This window comes from Gymnoscopelus braueri (genome assembly GCF_963280865.1).
Source record: "Gymnoscopelus braueri genome assembly, chromosome: 16".
Classification (NCBI taxonomy): domain Eukaryota; kingdom Metazoa; phylum Chordata; class Actinopteri; order Myctophiformes; family Myctophidae; genus Gymnoscopelus; species Gymnoscopelus braueri.
The window spans coordinates 20,264,741-20,279,978 of NC_137616.1; the positions used below are offsets into that span (position 1 = coordinate 20,264,741).

General features: G+C 39.8%; 1 protein-coding gene across 1 annotated transcript in view; it reads right to left on the reverse strand.

Annotated features, from left to right (window-relative positions):
* Nucleotides 1-13,518: 13,518 nt before the first annotated feature.
* The window catches only part of nudt14 (nudix (nucleoside diphosphate linked moiety X)-type motif 14), a 31,281-nt gene continuing 29,561 nt past the window's right edge, over nt 13,519-15,238 (reverse strand). Inside the window, exon 6 of the mRNA XM_080452626.1 lies at nt 13,519-14,625. Within this exon, the coding sequence (XP_080308752.1) occupies nt 14,376-14,625 (250 nt within the window). The 3' untranslated portion in view covers nt 13,519-14,375. The remainder of the gene's footprint in view (nt 14,626-15,238) is intronic.

Sequence of the window (15,238 nt, forward strand, 5' to 3'; positions counted from 1 at the left end):
GGCCATGCGCACTTTATCAGTTCAGACCAATCGGATCAGTTTACCCTTCTGCTCTTCTTAAAGCCTTAAAGTGAGTTGACCCAGGTGATACTAGGGTACGACCAAATCAGTGGAACTTTGCTTAGACTTTGGCCCAATCACATGTCATCGCTCAGGAGGTGGGGGCAGAAAAGAAAAGTCAATCTTTAGGTATAATTTCAAGCGCAGGTTAGAAGAATGAGTGGCTGAGTAAAGCAAGAAAGGATTAGCTTATCTGAGGAAGAGATACAATTTAATTGACTAATCTTTCCAGGAATTTTGATTTTGCCTGTGCTGAAAGTCACTCTACAATTCCTTACATAGTCCACTAACGCGTTGTGGGTGTGAGACTTCCCCAGTGGTATACCATAAGGCTATAATACTTCCCACAGCCAGCCCTAGTTTGAATCCGACACAAGGCTCTTTTGCTGCATGTCAAAATCGAATGAGATATGTTTAGGCTACTAAACGGGGTATAACAGGATAACATGAGAAAGGTTGTAATATTTCCTTTTGCCATAGACCAAAGGTAGGCTTGTACCTCACATAGGCTCACACAGAAAACCTAGGATTAACACCAGATACTAACCACAGGTTCGACCCGTTGGACACATTCCACTATAGTCCTGGGTAACTAAGTCCCGGTTTGTCGCCATTAAACCCAGATCCAGGTCCACAAGTTTATTTCATTAAGTGTCATTGCGGAATAGGGCTGTCGCATATCAGCATCATTAAAGTGAACAATTGTTATCATTGGAGAATATAAGAAAGGTTTATCCACGTCTTTGCATAATGTCTACATTCCTACTAGATGGAGAAAAGCCCAACTGTGCCTTTCCATTGTTGACTCACAAATGTATTTGCGGCTTGTAAAAGCTGCTTTTGGGGTGTCTTGCTGCTCAGCCAGCTAGTACACAGACCAGATGCTCCTTGTGAGTTGTGAAGAACGGAGTTAAAATCCTACTCTCACGTCTCGCATGTCTCTCCCTAAAGCATAAAATGCCAAAAAGTATCTCTGAAAAAAAATAAAAAAAAATAATGGAGGTTTGCTTAAATGGTAGCGCTAGCCCCCCGACTTGCCTGCAATCAGTCATTCCTGTCTCAATGAATATCTATAATAAGCTCCTTTACGTCTGTACTGGAAACTAATTCCACCAGCCTATCTGTGTGGTGATTAAAGGAATGTGAACTTGAATTGAATATTGGGGGCCATGATGTGATGGAGCGCTGAATTCCGTTGCTCCCTTACCAGAAGGTCACTGGTTAGCCTGCCCAGCTGGGAACATTTGGGCAGGGAAAATAAATGAGGAGCTTTTTTCTCCTCCCTCAGCAAACCGACTTCAAGGTGCCCCCGAACAAAACGCCTAACCTCCGTGGCCAGTAGCAGAACACCTTGGTGGTACATGAGCAGGGTGCTGCTGGAAACATGCAAAGATACTCTGAATACAGTGATGATAGTAATGCACATACTTTCTGTGTTGACCATCTGTGTGTGTGTGTGTGTGTGTGTGTGTGTGTGTGTGTGTGTGTGTGTGTGTGTGTGTGTGTGTGTGTGTGTGTGTGTGTGTGTGTGTGTGTGTGTGTGTGTGTGTGTGTGTGTGTGTGTGTGTGTGTGTGTGTGTGTGTGTGTGTGTGTGTGTGCGTGTCGTGCGTGCGTGCGTGCGTGACTTGTGAAATGGAGTGAACCATGGCGGCAGCGGGCAAACGCACAGAGTGGAACGCACACTCTCACTTTAGTAGTCCCTCACAAAGCCACTGCGGGATGTTTACTAGCCATCTCCAGTTTCCCTCCCCCCTCTGCACTGGACTCCTCATTAGCATACAGATGGACAGTGTGCCAGTGTGCTGGAATCATATTGAATGTCGCCGCTGCCTTTTGTCCCACGACTCGCCCCATAACTCCAGAGGTGGCTCCCCTCTCCTCTTCAAAGAGCAGCTGGTTGCTCACACCTGGGAATGGACCCGAGCCTGAGAAGAGAGACGGCAATCTGCCTGCTCTGGTAAACACACACACACACACACACACACACACACACACACACACACACACACACACACACACACACACACACACACACACACACACACACACACACACACACACACACACACACACACACAGATGGTCTCTGGAGGAGAGGGACGCTCTAATCCCATGTGTCCAATTACAACATGAAAGCCAGGTCACAATGTAGGCATCTTTCCAGACTGTCACACAGACAGAACGCAGGCGGAAGGGGGTAAGAATGTGTGTGTGTGTGTGTGTGTGTGTGTGTGTGTGTGTGTGTGTGTGTGTGTGTGTGTGTGTGTGTGTGTGTGTGTGTGTGTGTGTTTGTTTTGGGATGGTGGGAGGAAGCATTCATGTAATTTTTAAGAGAAGTCAGGTTAAGCATAATGTAAACCACCTGGATTTGAACCTGGGTCTTCTCCCCATGGGAAGTCAAACTTCTATTGCTCACCCAAAGGGAAATCTTCTGGGCGGGCAATTCTGCTGCATTTAATGACCTCCATCCCACCCCCCAATCACACAAAACCTGGTTAATGACATCACAGGTGGTTTAACAACTTAACTGCCCCAATTCAAAACCGTTCAGAGTTGAAACAGTATAACATTATACTAAGTTATCCTATTACAGAGCCTACAGCAAAACCTGTTGTAGGCTGTTGCTACAAACATGAACATGATCTCAACATGCATGATGAATAAAGTTTGTGAATTTAAAGAGAACGTAGGGAGAATCTACAGTACCATGCAGGTCGGTTCTCCATGTGGGTACTGTCTGTGGGTCAGTGGTTCTTGAAGCTGACAGGTGAAAAAATGGCATCGAAAGTGATCAAGAAAGTCAACCAAAGAACAATATGTTTTTGGGCAGGATCTCCTCTTTTGTCAACAAGAGTGCACTAAAGACTCTAGCTAGTGCCCTCATTCAATGCCATCTTGATTATCTAAGCAGACTGATTCGACGACTACTCGGCCTAAACCCCTTGACCCACCTAAATTCAACACACTTTGCTAGTTTGGGATGGCTTAGGGTAGAAGACAGGGTTAAGCAAATATCAATGGGACTGGTATTTAAGGTACAGTGCCCTCATATCTGTCTAACTACTTAAAAAAAGTGAGTGACACCCACAGCACCAGAGGGAGCGACGATCGACGATCTGGTTCTCCCCAAATTTAGAACAAACATGGGAAAATTCTCATTCTACTACTCTGCCACCACACAATGTGGAATGCCCTGACACCATCCATTAAAGCATGTGTATCACTGGTTTCTTTCCAAATTGGCCTGAAAAAACATTGTAAGGTCACAAGGGGAGCTAGTTTTATTTCCATTTAAAAGGAGGTGTCTTACTACCGCCGTTTTTCCTTTTCCCTTCTTCTCCTTTGTATATATAGCTGTTTATATTTGTATTAATGTGTGATATTTGAGGCTCTGTTGATGAATTGAATACACAATGGAAACAAGTCCCCAGGACATTTTTGTGTTTATCCTTTTAACCTAAATGTCTGACTTACTGTACCACCGTGCTGTTTACATTTCTGTCTAATAAAGTATTCAATCAATCAATCAATCAATCAATGTCTCTAGCATAACATGACATCTCTCACGTGTCTCAACAGTAATTAAGGATGTCACTGTCTGTAATGTTGTGGCATAAGGTTACCATGGCAAATTCAGGGCAGAACTGTGGTGAGTTAATATTTTTTTAATGCCGCCTCACCCTCCCTCCATTAGCTTTGTCTAATGATTAGTCGTTCCTGTCTGAGAGAATGTAATTACCATCAGATTGTAATTCTCTAGTCTAGGGGTGATGGGAAATACCTGGATGACTCAATCAATGCCCCCCAGTTAAAAGGTAGGGTAAGTGTTTTTTTTTTTGTTTTGTTAAAACAAAAAGTATTTTGTTAAACGGTAAAATGTTTATATTGTTATATCATTGCTAATGTGTTTGTTCAGTAACAGGTCTCCCCGTCTCTCCAGCTCTTTAATAAACAGAAAATACATTTTGAGATGGGTTGCCAATTTCAGGAGAGAACACAGCTTCTTTTTTACTTATTTTTTTTATAGTGTTCCAGTTCCAAATTTGTCTGCTCGTCTCTTTGGGTCATCACTTCCAATTTCATTTTTAGTATGTATCCTGTATAAGTTCTCTCTCCCGATTGGATCAAATTGGTATACCAACACCACATTTTTTTTTCTGTTTACTAAAGAGCTGGAGAGACAGGGAGACTCCTGTTACTGAACAAACACTCTATAGCAATAATTATAATCAGAATATAGTTATTTAACAAAAAATATATCATTTACCCTACCCTACTTTAATGTATACATATTGTTACCCATCTTTGACCCATCCAGACCCATGAGATGCATTCAAGGACCTTGGTGGAACTATACGGATATCTCTGTCCCGGTAATGTGAAAGGCCGTTGCATTTAATCATGTAGACATGTACATGTATCTATTAAAGAGGCTAGCTACTGAAAGACAAGCTATAAATGGTCCATGGTCAATAAATACATAGTCTAAATTGTAAATTACAGTAGTTGCCTATACTGTAAATGTATGCATTGCACTGGTCCCAGACAATCTAATACTCACTACTTGGGTTAGGGTTGTCATCTAGTATATAACAGCGACAACAACGTGAGTGCTGTTCAGTACAATACCTTGTCGGTCTCTAAATGGTCAAATGCATTTTTATTCGTTTATCAACACATGCTGAGTATGTACTTTGAATATAATAAATCATTCTTTCTCCAAAATCCACTATTTTCTACCACGAGTTGGGGCAAATAAAATCACTGTTAACAAAATAAATGACATCAGGTATTAAACCTCTTTTATTTAAACATAATGCAGTTCAATGAAACACAATTAGTGCACATGCAAAGTATCATCTTTAAATATATATATTTGTAACAAGTGCCATATGATTCAAAAGTTAAATATTCAAACAGATATGAAATCAAGTTAGAAAATATAAAAAACAGAAATATTACATAACACTGCCCACAATGAGGTTTCACCCAAAATAAATGCATAATTATGACAAAGTATTGCCTATGCTAATACTTAGAGATAATAGTTTCTAAATCCAGTGTAAGACATGGACAAACAAACCAATTGGCATAAGAACAAATTGAAATAGTATTACTTAGCAAGTAATAATTCATGAGGAGGAAAATAAAACAAACACCTTTCTGTTTTAAGGTGTTATGTGATAAAGATTTTCACAAAATCCATCACAAACAAACCAATTATCATGTGTGCTACAATATAGCCCCAATGAACTTCTCTCTGTCTCTGGACAGTATTTTGTTCCTGCCACATTTAAACAGTTATCATTCTACCATTTACAATAGGAGGTGAAGTGAATTGCTTGCAAACCTGACACAAAACCCACAACCTGCCGTATCTGTATTTCTTTCTTTCTTTTTTCGTTTCTTTAAATTCTCCAAATAATACTCCTGGTCCAAAATTAGAGTAAAAGACCATTGGGGATAAGGTTCATAATTGCAAAGAACAACAGTAGCCACTACTGATGAGACAGCAATATACTGTACCTGTGATTTAGAAAATTACAACACATAATACCTTTAAAAACATTAACTGATATTTTCAAAATATAACCTAGTTCATGGTCACTGAAATTAGAGCAATATAAAAGCAAAATAAAACAGTGCACAAATCATAAAAAAAAGAAAATCACACTGAAAAAGCAACTACAGCATAGCGATGGGTAACATGTATAGAAAATAACGACTCAAGTGAGGAGAATTATAAGAATTAGCCACTGTCACAGAGAACTCCACTGATACTGTATTTGACAAATCTGACTTGTAGCTGAAAAGTCAATGCCTTGCCTTGAAGGCAAGCGAATGCAAAATGTAGTTGCTGGTATAGCGATGACAAAGTTTTGAGTCTGATGCCTATCCAGATTTTTGAGAGTCCTAGACCGCCTACTTCCGATGTTTTGATCGATATTTTGTAAACAATTTTTGTTTAAATTATAAGTCCTATTCAAATTTCAAAAATAGACGCAAATGATGCGTCACCTTGTGAGCTTGAAGATCGACAATGTTTGAACATTGTCGATCGATTGACACGTTTTGCCTATGACATGCCCAAAATAAGGACAACAGGTTGAAAAGTGGTTAAAAATCGGGACACATCGGCTACATGATTGCCGATACCAATGTTGTCAGTCAGGCTCTAGTTGCTGGGCCTGCTTGCCTGAGTGATAGAGGTAGAAATGTTGCTTGCTGGGATAAATTGTGAAATCCAGCCTGGGCAACACACACATTACCATTAAAGCTGCGCTGAGAGTAAGAGCTAGAGTTTACACACGAGGTGGCAGCGAGAGGTAACCGTTTTGGTACTCGTGCCACTGGTCATACCGGACCGCTGAAGCTCATTTCAATAAATGTACAGCATCTTTAAATCTGGGATGATGGGCTGGTCTTATGGGTTTTCAATCCCTTTTGTGATTTAGGTTAATCTAACTCTTAGTATTGTTGCTCTAAAAACTTGCATAGTGCAGCTTTAATAAATCTTGTAGTTATTTTATAAAACTGGGTATGGCTTTCCAGTGTCAGTCTGCAACCTCAATTTCCTGTCAAAAGGGCCTCAAGTTTTGCCATAGAAGGGAAGACAACTGTTCAGTAACAAAATGACACAACAGCTCCATGTTGGTTCATAATGGCATGGGTATGCATGGAGACGTGGGAATCACAATTCAAAGAGATGGCTGTGGGGGACATTACCAACACTTGACAGGAGCCTAAAGTCACAGACTGGTCTAACTTCAATGGCTTTTTGTCCCATCTGCAGAAGGTTTCACAATGGCATTATGTTGTAGCACGATTAGACCAGCCCAAGTCTGAGACAATGGACCAACTTCCAGATAATGCAGAGATGCTGAGTCAACACTAACAAAAAATGTTTTCGATAACATTCATTATTCTCACAAATTACATTAACATATGAGTATATCCACACTGTAGACGCCTTCATTCATTTAACTCTAAAAGTCTACAAAAAAAATACTTTCAGAGTTAAATCATCAGTGGATTTCACTGTGTAGACGGCGTGAGCGTCAGAGGAAAGCTTTCAGTGGAGTTCTCCTTTTTTTTTACACCATTGTGTGCAGTCAAATGATCCCAGCTCACAGTTCATTCAACCCAGATAGTTTGTCAAGATTTGTCAAGATGTAAAAGATTGTCATACATAAGACACAGGTTCAGGAAACAAAACGGATAAAGCAACTGGGATCACAGATCCAGTGAGAAGAAGACTCCAATAATTCCCTGATATCACCCTACAGTATATGAGCCAAAGAAATCACTCTGATATGACCTACAGTGGTAGGCTATTTGCTATTACATTTTGTAAAGTGTTTGACAGCAAAGTGTAAAACTACCACTTTCAGTGCTATTCACAAGGCTAGTATTACATGGGGACATTGTGAATTTAACAAGAATCCAACCCAGAATGCTAGGATGTACAACTGAACTTGCCACACTTGTCATATTTGTGTGCATATATGTATACACTGTATATTTATTTGAAGCTGTTACGCAACCTAAAAATAAGGTTTCAACTTTCAACAAAAACATTGATTACCATTGTCATAAAAATGTTTTGCATGAGATTATGCTTAGTGGTCCATTGACTTCATCAAAAAAAGTGAGGTGAAGTGTATATGTACTTCAATACAACTTAGGGACCTACTGTATAGCATGAAAATCAATGATGTCCTAAGCAGTTATTACAAGCCACTGGATGTCTCCGGGTAATATGTATCCTATGATGAATTAATTCATTACCCACTCTATAAAAAGTCAGGGGAAAGTTTTAAGCCGTTAAAAACTCACTTGTTTCGTAAACACTTTGTTTTGTGATGATTTTGCCTTCTGTGCAGTTTTAATGTTTTTATATTGTTTTTAACTTTTTTTATTTGTATTTCTCTTGATGTAATATTTTTCGTACAGCACCTTGTACCACTTGTTTCCACTGGATAAGACATTTACTTCCTTCTCATCTATTCTTAAAAACGTGTGTCAAACACTTTACCTTTCACTCAAGACATTGCACTGAAAAAGTTTCATTACTTAACCGAACTCAACCTAATATCAATATACAGCATACTATATTTCTACTAGCAGTACGTAAACCAAGCTACTGTACTGTATGTAGGAGGGTTATGTATTTTGTACAGCTTAAGACGCAACTCACTCAATATCTCTATCGTACACTTGATTTGGCTGATTATGAAGGGGCCATGTTAAAATCAATAAATGCACTGGACTGTTTTGTTGTTATTGTGGTTTGTTTTTTCTTACTAGTGTTTGGACTGTCTTTGAATACTGTAGATTGACTATTATTAGAAGCGCATTCTAGATGTTTTTATGTCTCTTCTTTGTTTCTGATGAGGGCTGCTGCAACATCTTGGGGATGAATAAAGTACCTACCTACCTACCTATCTAAATTATGTCACACTTCACAGTTTCCCAAACTTATAGATGCACCAAATAGTTTCAAGAATATTTAACCACTTAAACCCTAAATTCTTGTTGACCGGGATACCCCAGGGGTCTATACTTGGTCGCCTCCTTTTTTTCCCCCTACCGATCTACAAGCTCACACGATATATTTTCAACAAATGTTCGCCTAATAGGGTCACTAGGGTTCATGTGGTTATTTTGACATCCAATTTACAATTATTTACCACAAAACTACGTTGGAATTGTTACAAAAGCCAACAGTGTAGTTGTGAAGCATGGGTAGGCCTTGTCTGTATAAGATACTGTGCTACTACTGTGTCTCTCGCTAGTGGTAATTGTTTTTAAATAGCTCCAGGCATTGGCTTTGTTCCACTGCTTGCATTATGTTTAAGTAAACATGACTGTCTGCATTGAACATCCTCCTCTTGTCTCTTCAGTGATAAATGGAGTATCAGCCCTTTTATGGATTAAAACACCTGGAGATTTGCCAGTATAGTAAAAAAAAAAAAATCTTCTTACTTCTTAGTAAACTTGAATGAAGCAAACTTGAAATGCAACTACAGTACAAGCTGTATTCATTTAATGGCTCAGTACCTAAGGATCACCATGATTTGGACCTGAGTTTTTGGCAAACTGCATTTGTGGTTCATGTTTTCTTTTTGTTATTCCGTTAGCTCTTGATGTTCATGATCAACCAAGACTTGAACAGCTACTCAATGTCAAATTCAGTCACACAATTTGTACATGGTATTGTGAGGGCAATGTGTTCAGTTAATGTGTTCAAAATGTTCTAAGAGAGAACATCTAAAATGTAAAATAGTATGAGCAACTTCAACTTGCCATCAGGCCTCATCCATTTAATGTCATTGAATCAACACCAAAAGTCACTGTGTGGACAAATGAGGAAAATATTGTACATAAATAAATCATAAAATATATAACAGGGAGAAAAAGCATAAAAATATTGTAATGAATAAAACTGGCATATGTTTGTATGCTAGTGATCTTTATGGTTCAGTTAGCACACACCTGAACAACTCCCATAACTAATAGTATTTCAAATGCCCTCGTGCAATCACATGAGTGGACTGGCACATAGAACGACAGTCAGCCAATCACATGAGTGGACTGGCACATAGAACGACAGTCAGCCAATCACATGAGTGGACTGGCACACAGAACGCTGATCACAGACTGGAGCCGACTTTGGTGATAGATAGTTTTAGCAGTCGGAAGTGGTGAGGTTACTTTTAATTCTTCACCTCTTTATGTGGTCAACTGTTGTGTCATGTTTTACTAAATCAAACGGTTTCAGGAATAATTGCTAACAATAAACCTTGCGACACCCATCTCCCTCTCTAGCTGGACACCCTGGGGTAAGCCAGTTTCCCTACCAGCAAATTCAGTTAAGTGATGAAGGCTAATCTAGGCAGCCATTTATTTACCAATAGTGAAATTTGATTATGAGAATAACACTTTTTGTTGAAAACAATTGACTAAATCGGAGAGTGAGTCCTTATTCAAATTCTGGTAAGAGTTTGGACATTACCAACCAGCAATGCTGACAATTACTTTAGCACATTACCGCAGCTCTCATGAGAAAAGTGAACAGCTTCTGCATCTCATGAGTCGTGAGTAGCCTATTCTAGTCATAATTCTAGTCATGTTCAACTTTCCTAAAATATTCAAGGTGTAGACTAGTCCAAAACACAGGAGGGCATCAGAGCAGCTTTATTAACGGTCCTTACACACCAGGCGCGTGACGAATACATGATCAGAAAATGCTAAAATATTTCACATCAAATCATACAGGTTGATGCTTTTATTTGCGGTGCAAAATCTGTCTCATGTTTTCAGATCCAGCTGACGAGAGGAAAAGATGACCGATAAAGATAACTTTCCTTCCAAGAGAAAGCAGAGAAACGCAGAGAAGCGAACAGAGACAGAAAGGGCATGATGGATGCTTAATAAGCGGCGGAATGGGAGCGAAAAGGGATAGCCATGGATTAAGAGACCGCTGCTGTCTACCTCGCCCAAAAAGCGGAGGACGCAGATGCAGTTTGAGATTAGACAGGGGAATAAAGATGATGGTAGGGATGCTTGACCGCCCCAGTCTGTGTGCAGTGGGGGTACTTTTGTGGAGAAGTGGGACAAGTAGGACGAGAAGGCGATCGCGAAGGCCAAGAAGACTTATCTAAGACGGTCTTTTTAACTAGACAACCCCTCCAGGCTGTGAGCTTTTAGATAACCAGAGTGTAATTTGCACTATATGTTCCTTTTTAATTTGTTCATTAACCAGCCAGAATGTTATTTTATAATATTATTTACATTAAATGTTCCATTAGAATTTGTTCATTCAGTAACCAGCCCAAATGTTAAGCCTGAACGTTAGATTTACATTATGTTGCATTTGAAGAATTGATTATTGAAGAATGAGTATTCAATGTAATGTTTTATTAACATTAAATGTTCCAGTTGAAGACAGAAGATAATAAATCGGTCTTATTTCGAAAATAAATTACGGCACTATATTGCCGTTAATATTCACATTCAATTTACTCATGACACAAAGGGCAGTTTAAATTAATGGGAATTAATTGCACGAAATAAACGGTAAACTAATACTTAGTTGATTGGGGTCAGCTCTGTACTTGGTCAGATCTTTTGGCCCTCTATACCAAATCTCTTTGTCGAAAATAGCTGATCTACAAGCTCACAACGCAACACGTTCTGAGCTTGTTGGTCAGCTATTTTCGGTGGAAGTTACCCCCAGAATAGGGAATGGATGCTAGGTTCCGAGTGGTTAAACTGAATGAATGGAAACTGGTGTACGCCTGTTTTGAGCCGTGTTTTGTGTGTACGTAGCATTTATACATGAAGCCCCTGTTCATACTTTTGTTTTTTGCATAATCTGTTTTACCTTAATTTCCCATCTCATTTAAATGGAAAGTTCCTTCTTAGACCATGGTATCAAGAAACTCACATAAATGTGAGTCATGAGTGAGATTTCACCATTGACTTCTATGCCAGTGCCATGCCGTAGAAACCAATAACAACCTACAGCAGCTTGTAATCTCCCTACTGAAATATAACAACCTATGAAAATGGATTCCTGTCATATATGACAACACTGTTCCCGTTAGCAAGACTCCCTACTTCTGCAGAAAATTAGGATTGTTCAAACTGTTAACTGTAGTCTACTGCAGTGGTTTTCAAACTTTTTGTGCCCAGGGCACACCAATGGGCAATTTAAAATCTCAAGGCACACCTGAAGTCATAGTGAAAATAGCCCATATGCAAGCTACTTTCTTTTTGCTATTTTTGATTTTTTTTTAATTAAAATTAAACTTTTCAACTTCCGCCTATAATTACATGCCCAAAAATAGGTCTGCCGGATTTAAAGTGTTTAAAATATATATATTTATATGGTGTAGAATCTTCCTTGTTTTGACAAATGACACAAAGTACCGATATAATAAATGTGGGGTTGACACAAAATTCCAAGGCACACCTGGACTTGTCTCACAGCACACCAGTGTGCCTCGGCACATCGTTTGTCAACCACTGCTTACTGTCCTCAATCAATAGCCTGAACACTGCAAATTAACCCATTAAGACCTGAAGCCAATTCTACAAATGTCTTCTAAATCCCAACAAGTTTTCAAAAAATTGTATGTTGTATGTATCAGTGGTTCTCAAACATTTTCATAATTGTCAAGGACCCCCAAAATTATATGTATTTGGCCGCGGACCCCCCATCTCAAAATATGTGGTTCCAGGGACCCCCCAGAAGCAAAGATTTGAGTTTAAAAATATATTTATTTTTTAGCTCAAGGCTTAGCTCAAGGCTAAAAATGACACAGATGCGTTCCTGGTCTTAATGGGTTATCTACTCAGTGCAGAGGTAAATGAACCTTCCTGTTATGTGATGCGTTTAACAAAACGCAATCACACTTTGCAGTTTCTTGCAGTTGTAGTGTGAACTCTTGACATTATCTGAGCTCAAAATTCAAGATGTACTTCTAGAAACACTTTGTGTGTCAGTGACAGTGAATGTCCAATTCTCTTATTGTGCTGTTGTATGTATTGCTTAAAGGCAAAGGACGGGAGAAATTGGCCTTTAAGGAATACGTCACCCAAAAAAGAAAAAATGTTTTCGTATCAATTACTCACCCTATGAAGCCTTGAATTCATGGAGATTTGTTTTGGTTTTTGTCACATTCGTGAGCCAATAATCCAAGATAGGCGGTGGTATAGGTAGGAGACCAATGCAATGCTATATAAAAGAATATAAACTTCAAAACAACTCTCACAGTGTCATCACTGAGAGGCCTACTGAGAAGCCTCCGGGTTCAAAGAGAATGTTTTAAATGTGGTATCGCGCTTGTTAGATTTGGTCTCCTATTAACTTCAATTAGCCAAATATTGGGTTATTGACTCAGGAATGTGACAAAAACTAAAAATCTCCATGTACAGTATTCAAGGCTTAATGGGGTGAGTAATTGATACAAAATAAGTAATTTTTTGGTATTCCTTTAACGCCTTAACCGGTGGTGGCAAATCAAAAGGCCCTGCCTTTGACCAAGCATCGTTTTTGCATTCCTGGAACCTTATAAAAAGGAAGGCCAAACAAGGCCAAAGAAAAATAATATGCACTGCCATGGCAGTGCATATTATGGCAACATAAGGATCAACTTAATAACATTAAGAGCAAATAATGAAGTGGAAAAAGCACTGGTGAGCACCAGCATCTGGCAATTATGTTTTTTGTCTAGGAAGAGTAGTTAAAGGGATACTTCACTCTCGGGCCGGGGACACATTTAAAAAAAATATTAAAAATAAATGAAAAAAGTTATGGAAAATTCATGGCCCCCTCACGACACGCAGTGTCCTACTAATGTGTGAGGGGGCCATGAATTTTCCATAACTTTTTTCATTTATTTTTAATATTTTTTTTAAATGTGTCCCCGGCCCGAGAGTGAAGTATCCCTTTAAGACCACATAAAAATCGGAAAGATGATCTGACGAAACTAAATGATACAGGTTGATAAAGCCAATGCTTTATCGTGTACTGATGAAGAGGCGATTACGGAACGACCAGAGGGGAAGGGGTGGATTGGGTCGGACCAGTGTCAAGTTTCAACTGATTACAGGCAGGGGCGCCGTAAGAGGGGGAAACCCTGAACGATTCAGAGGGCCCAGAGCTGGACAGGGGCCCGGCAACACGTCAGAGATACCACGCATATATACCCACATTTACTTTTTTCTTGAATGCCTGCCTTTACCCAGTTCTTTGTCCAAATTGTCTGCAATTTGAGTATTTTAAAAGTGTACAATTTCGCCGCTTGTCACCTGTAAATGCGACTTGCAAAGAGCTGTGTTTACAAGTGGCATTGCTCCCATAACCCGAAGGGATGGCTGTGTGTTTTCTAAGGGACATCTTTCCCATAACCTGGAGGGACACGTTGGGACAGGCACATTGTAATTGGCTGTTTGGTTGTTAAAACAACAGCTAGGCCATAGGTAATGGTTAAGTAGTTTTTGCAAGTTCCAAGGGGAAAATTCTGCTCATTATACATTTAACGAATAAAATGCAAAAACATTGTTGCATTTTTAAAACTGCTATATTATTGAAAATGCTTGCGCTCGTATGTAATCAGTGATTACACAAAATAAATCACTTGTTCTTGGTCATTAAAAAGTGGTATCAGCACACCCCTAATTTTGTATGTGTCAGTTTAATTTATATTATTAGGGGGACGGGAGCCCGGGTGTCAAGGGGGACCAGGATTTCTAGCCGCGCCCCTGCAGGGGGGGGGGGTTTAACGGAGAACAGGTTTAATGTTGGTTACACGTTGGTGGAGATCTTGTACTTTGGCGACATGTTGTTATGGAACCAGATGAAACTAAAGATGACGCCCATGGTCTTGGGGATGCTCTCGTCATAGGCGAACGTCATGGCCTCGTGGAGGGGCACCTTGACCACCTCGATGAGCTCACCCTCCTGCGGCGCACCACCACCCTCGCCCACGCGGTTGTCCTCCGACACCTCGGCATAGAACATGGTCTGCTTGGATCCTGTCACGCCCACACCCGACCTGGAAGTGAAATAGTACTTTTTTTAAGGGACGTCAATGATGAAAAAAAATCAATTCTATGTCACCAAGTCAATTTAAAGGGTAAGTCTGTTTTTCTTCTAGTTGGTCGTGTCGATCAGTTTACTAAAACATTTGGTCACATCTTTTAGTCTCAAATGTTACATAACGGAGAGACGCTTTGTGCAGCTATCAAATTTGACAGAGGCACACCACACAAACCATGTACAGCGCACGTCTTTTCAACACAAATAACATTAACACTTCAAGTAGACGTGTGTGTCTGCAATTGCTCGATAACCCTTGACTTGACATTTGAGCGTTGGCCACTATTGACATTTTATTTGATCGGAGGCAGTGCACGCTTTAACATGTTCTCAAGTCAGCAGCCTCCTCATAAAACTTCAGATAGCCAAGCGCACATGTACCCCTCTGCTCATGTGTATGGATGAGCGCCTAACGTGCATACATGCATACGCACACACGCACCCCAACCCAAGCGCGAATATTCTCCAGGAATTTTATTTGTTGTTCCAGAGGAGCTGTAATACTCCCTTTGCAAAAAGGCTGTGACCTTTGGTTTCCTGTTAACAAGTGCCTCTGTCAGATATGCCTT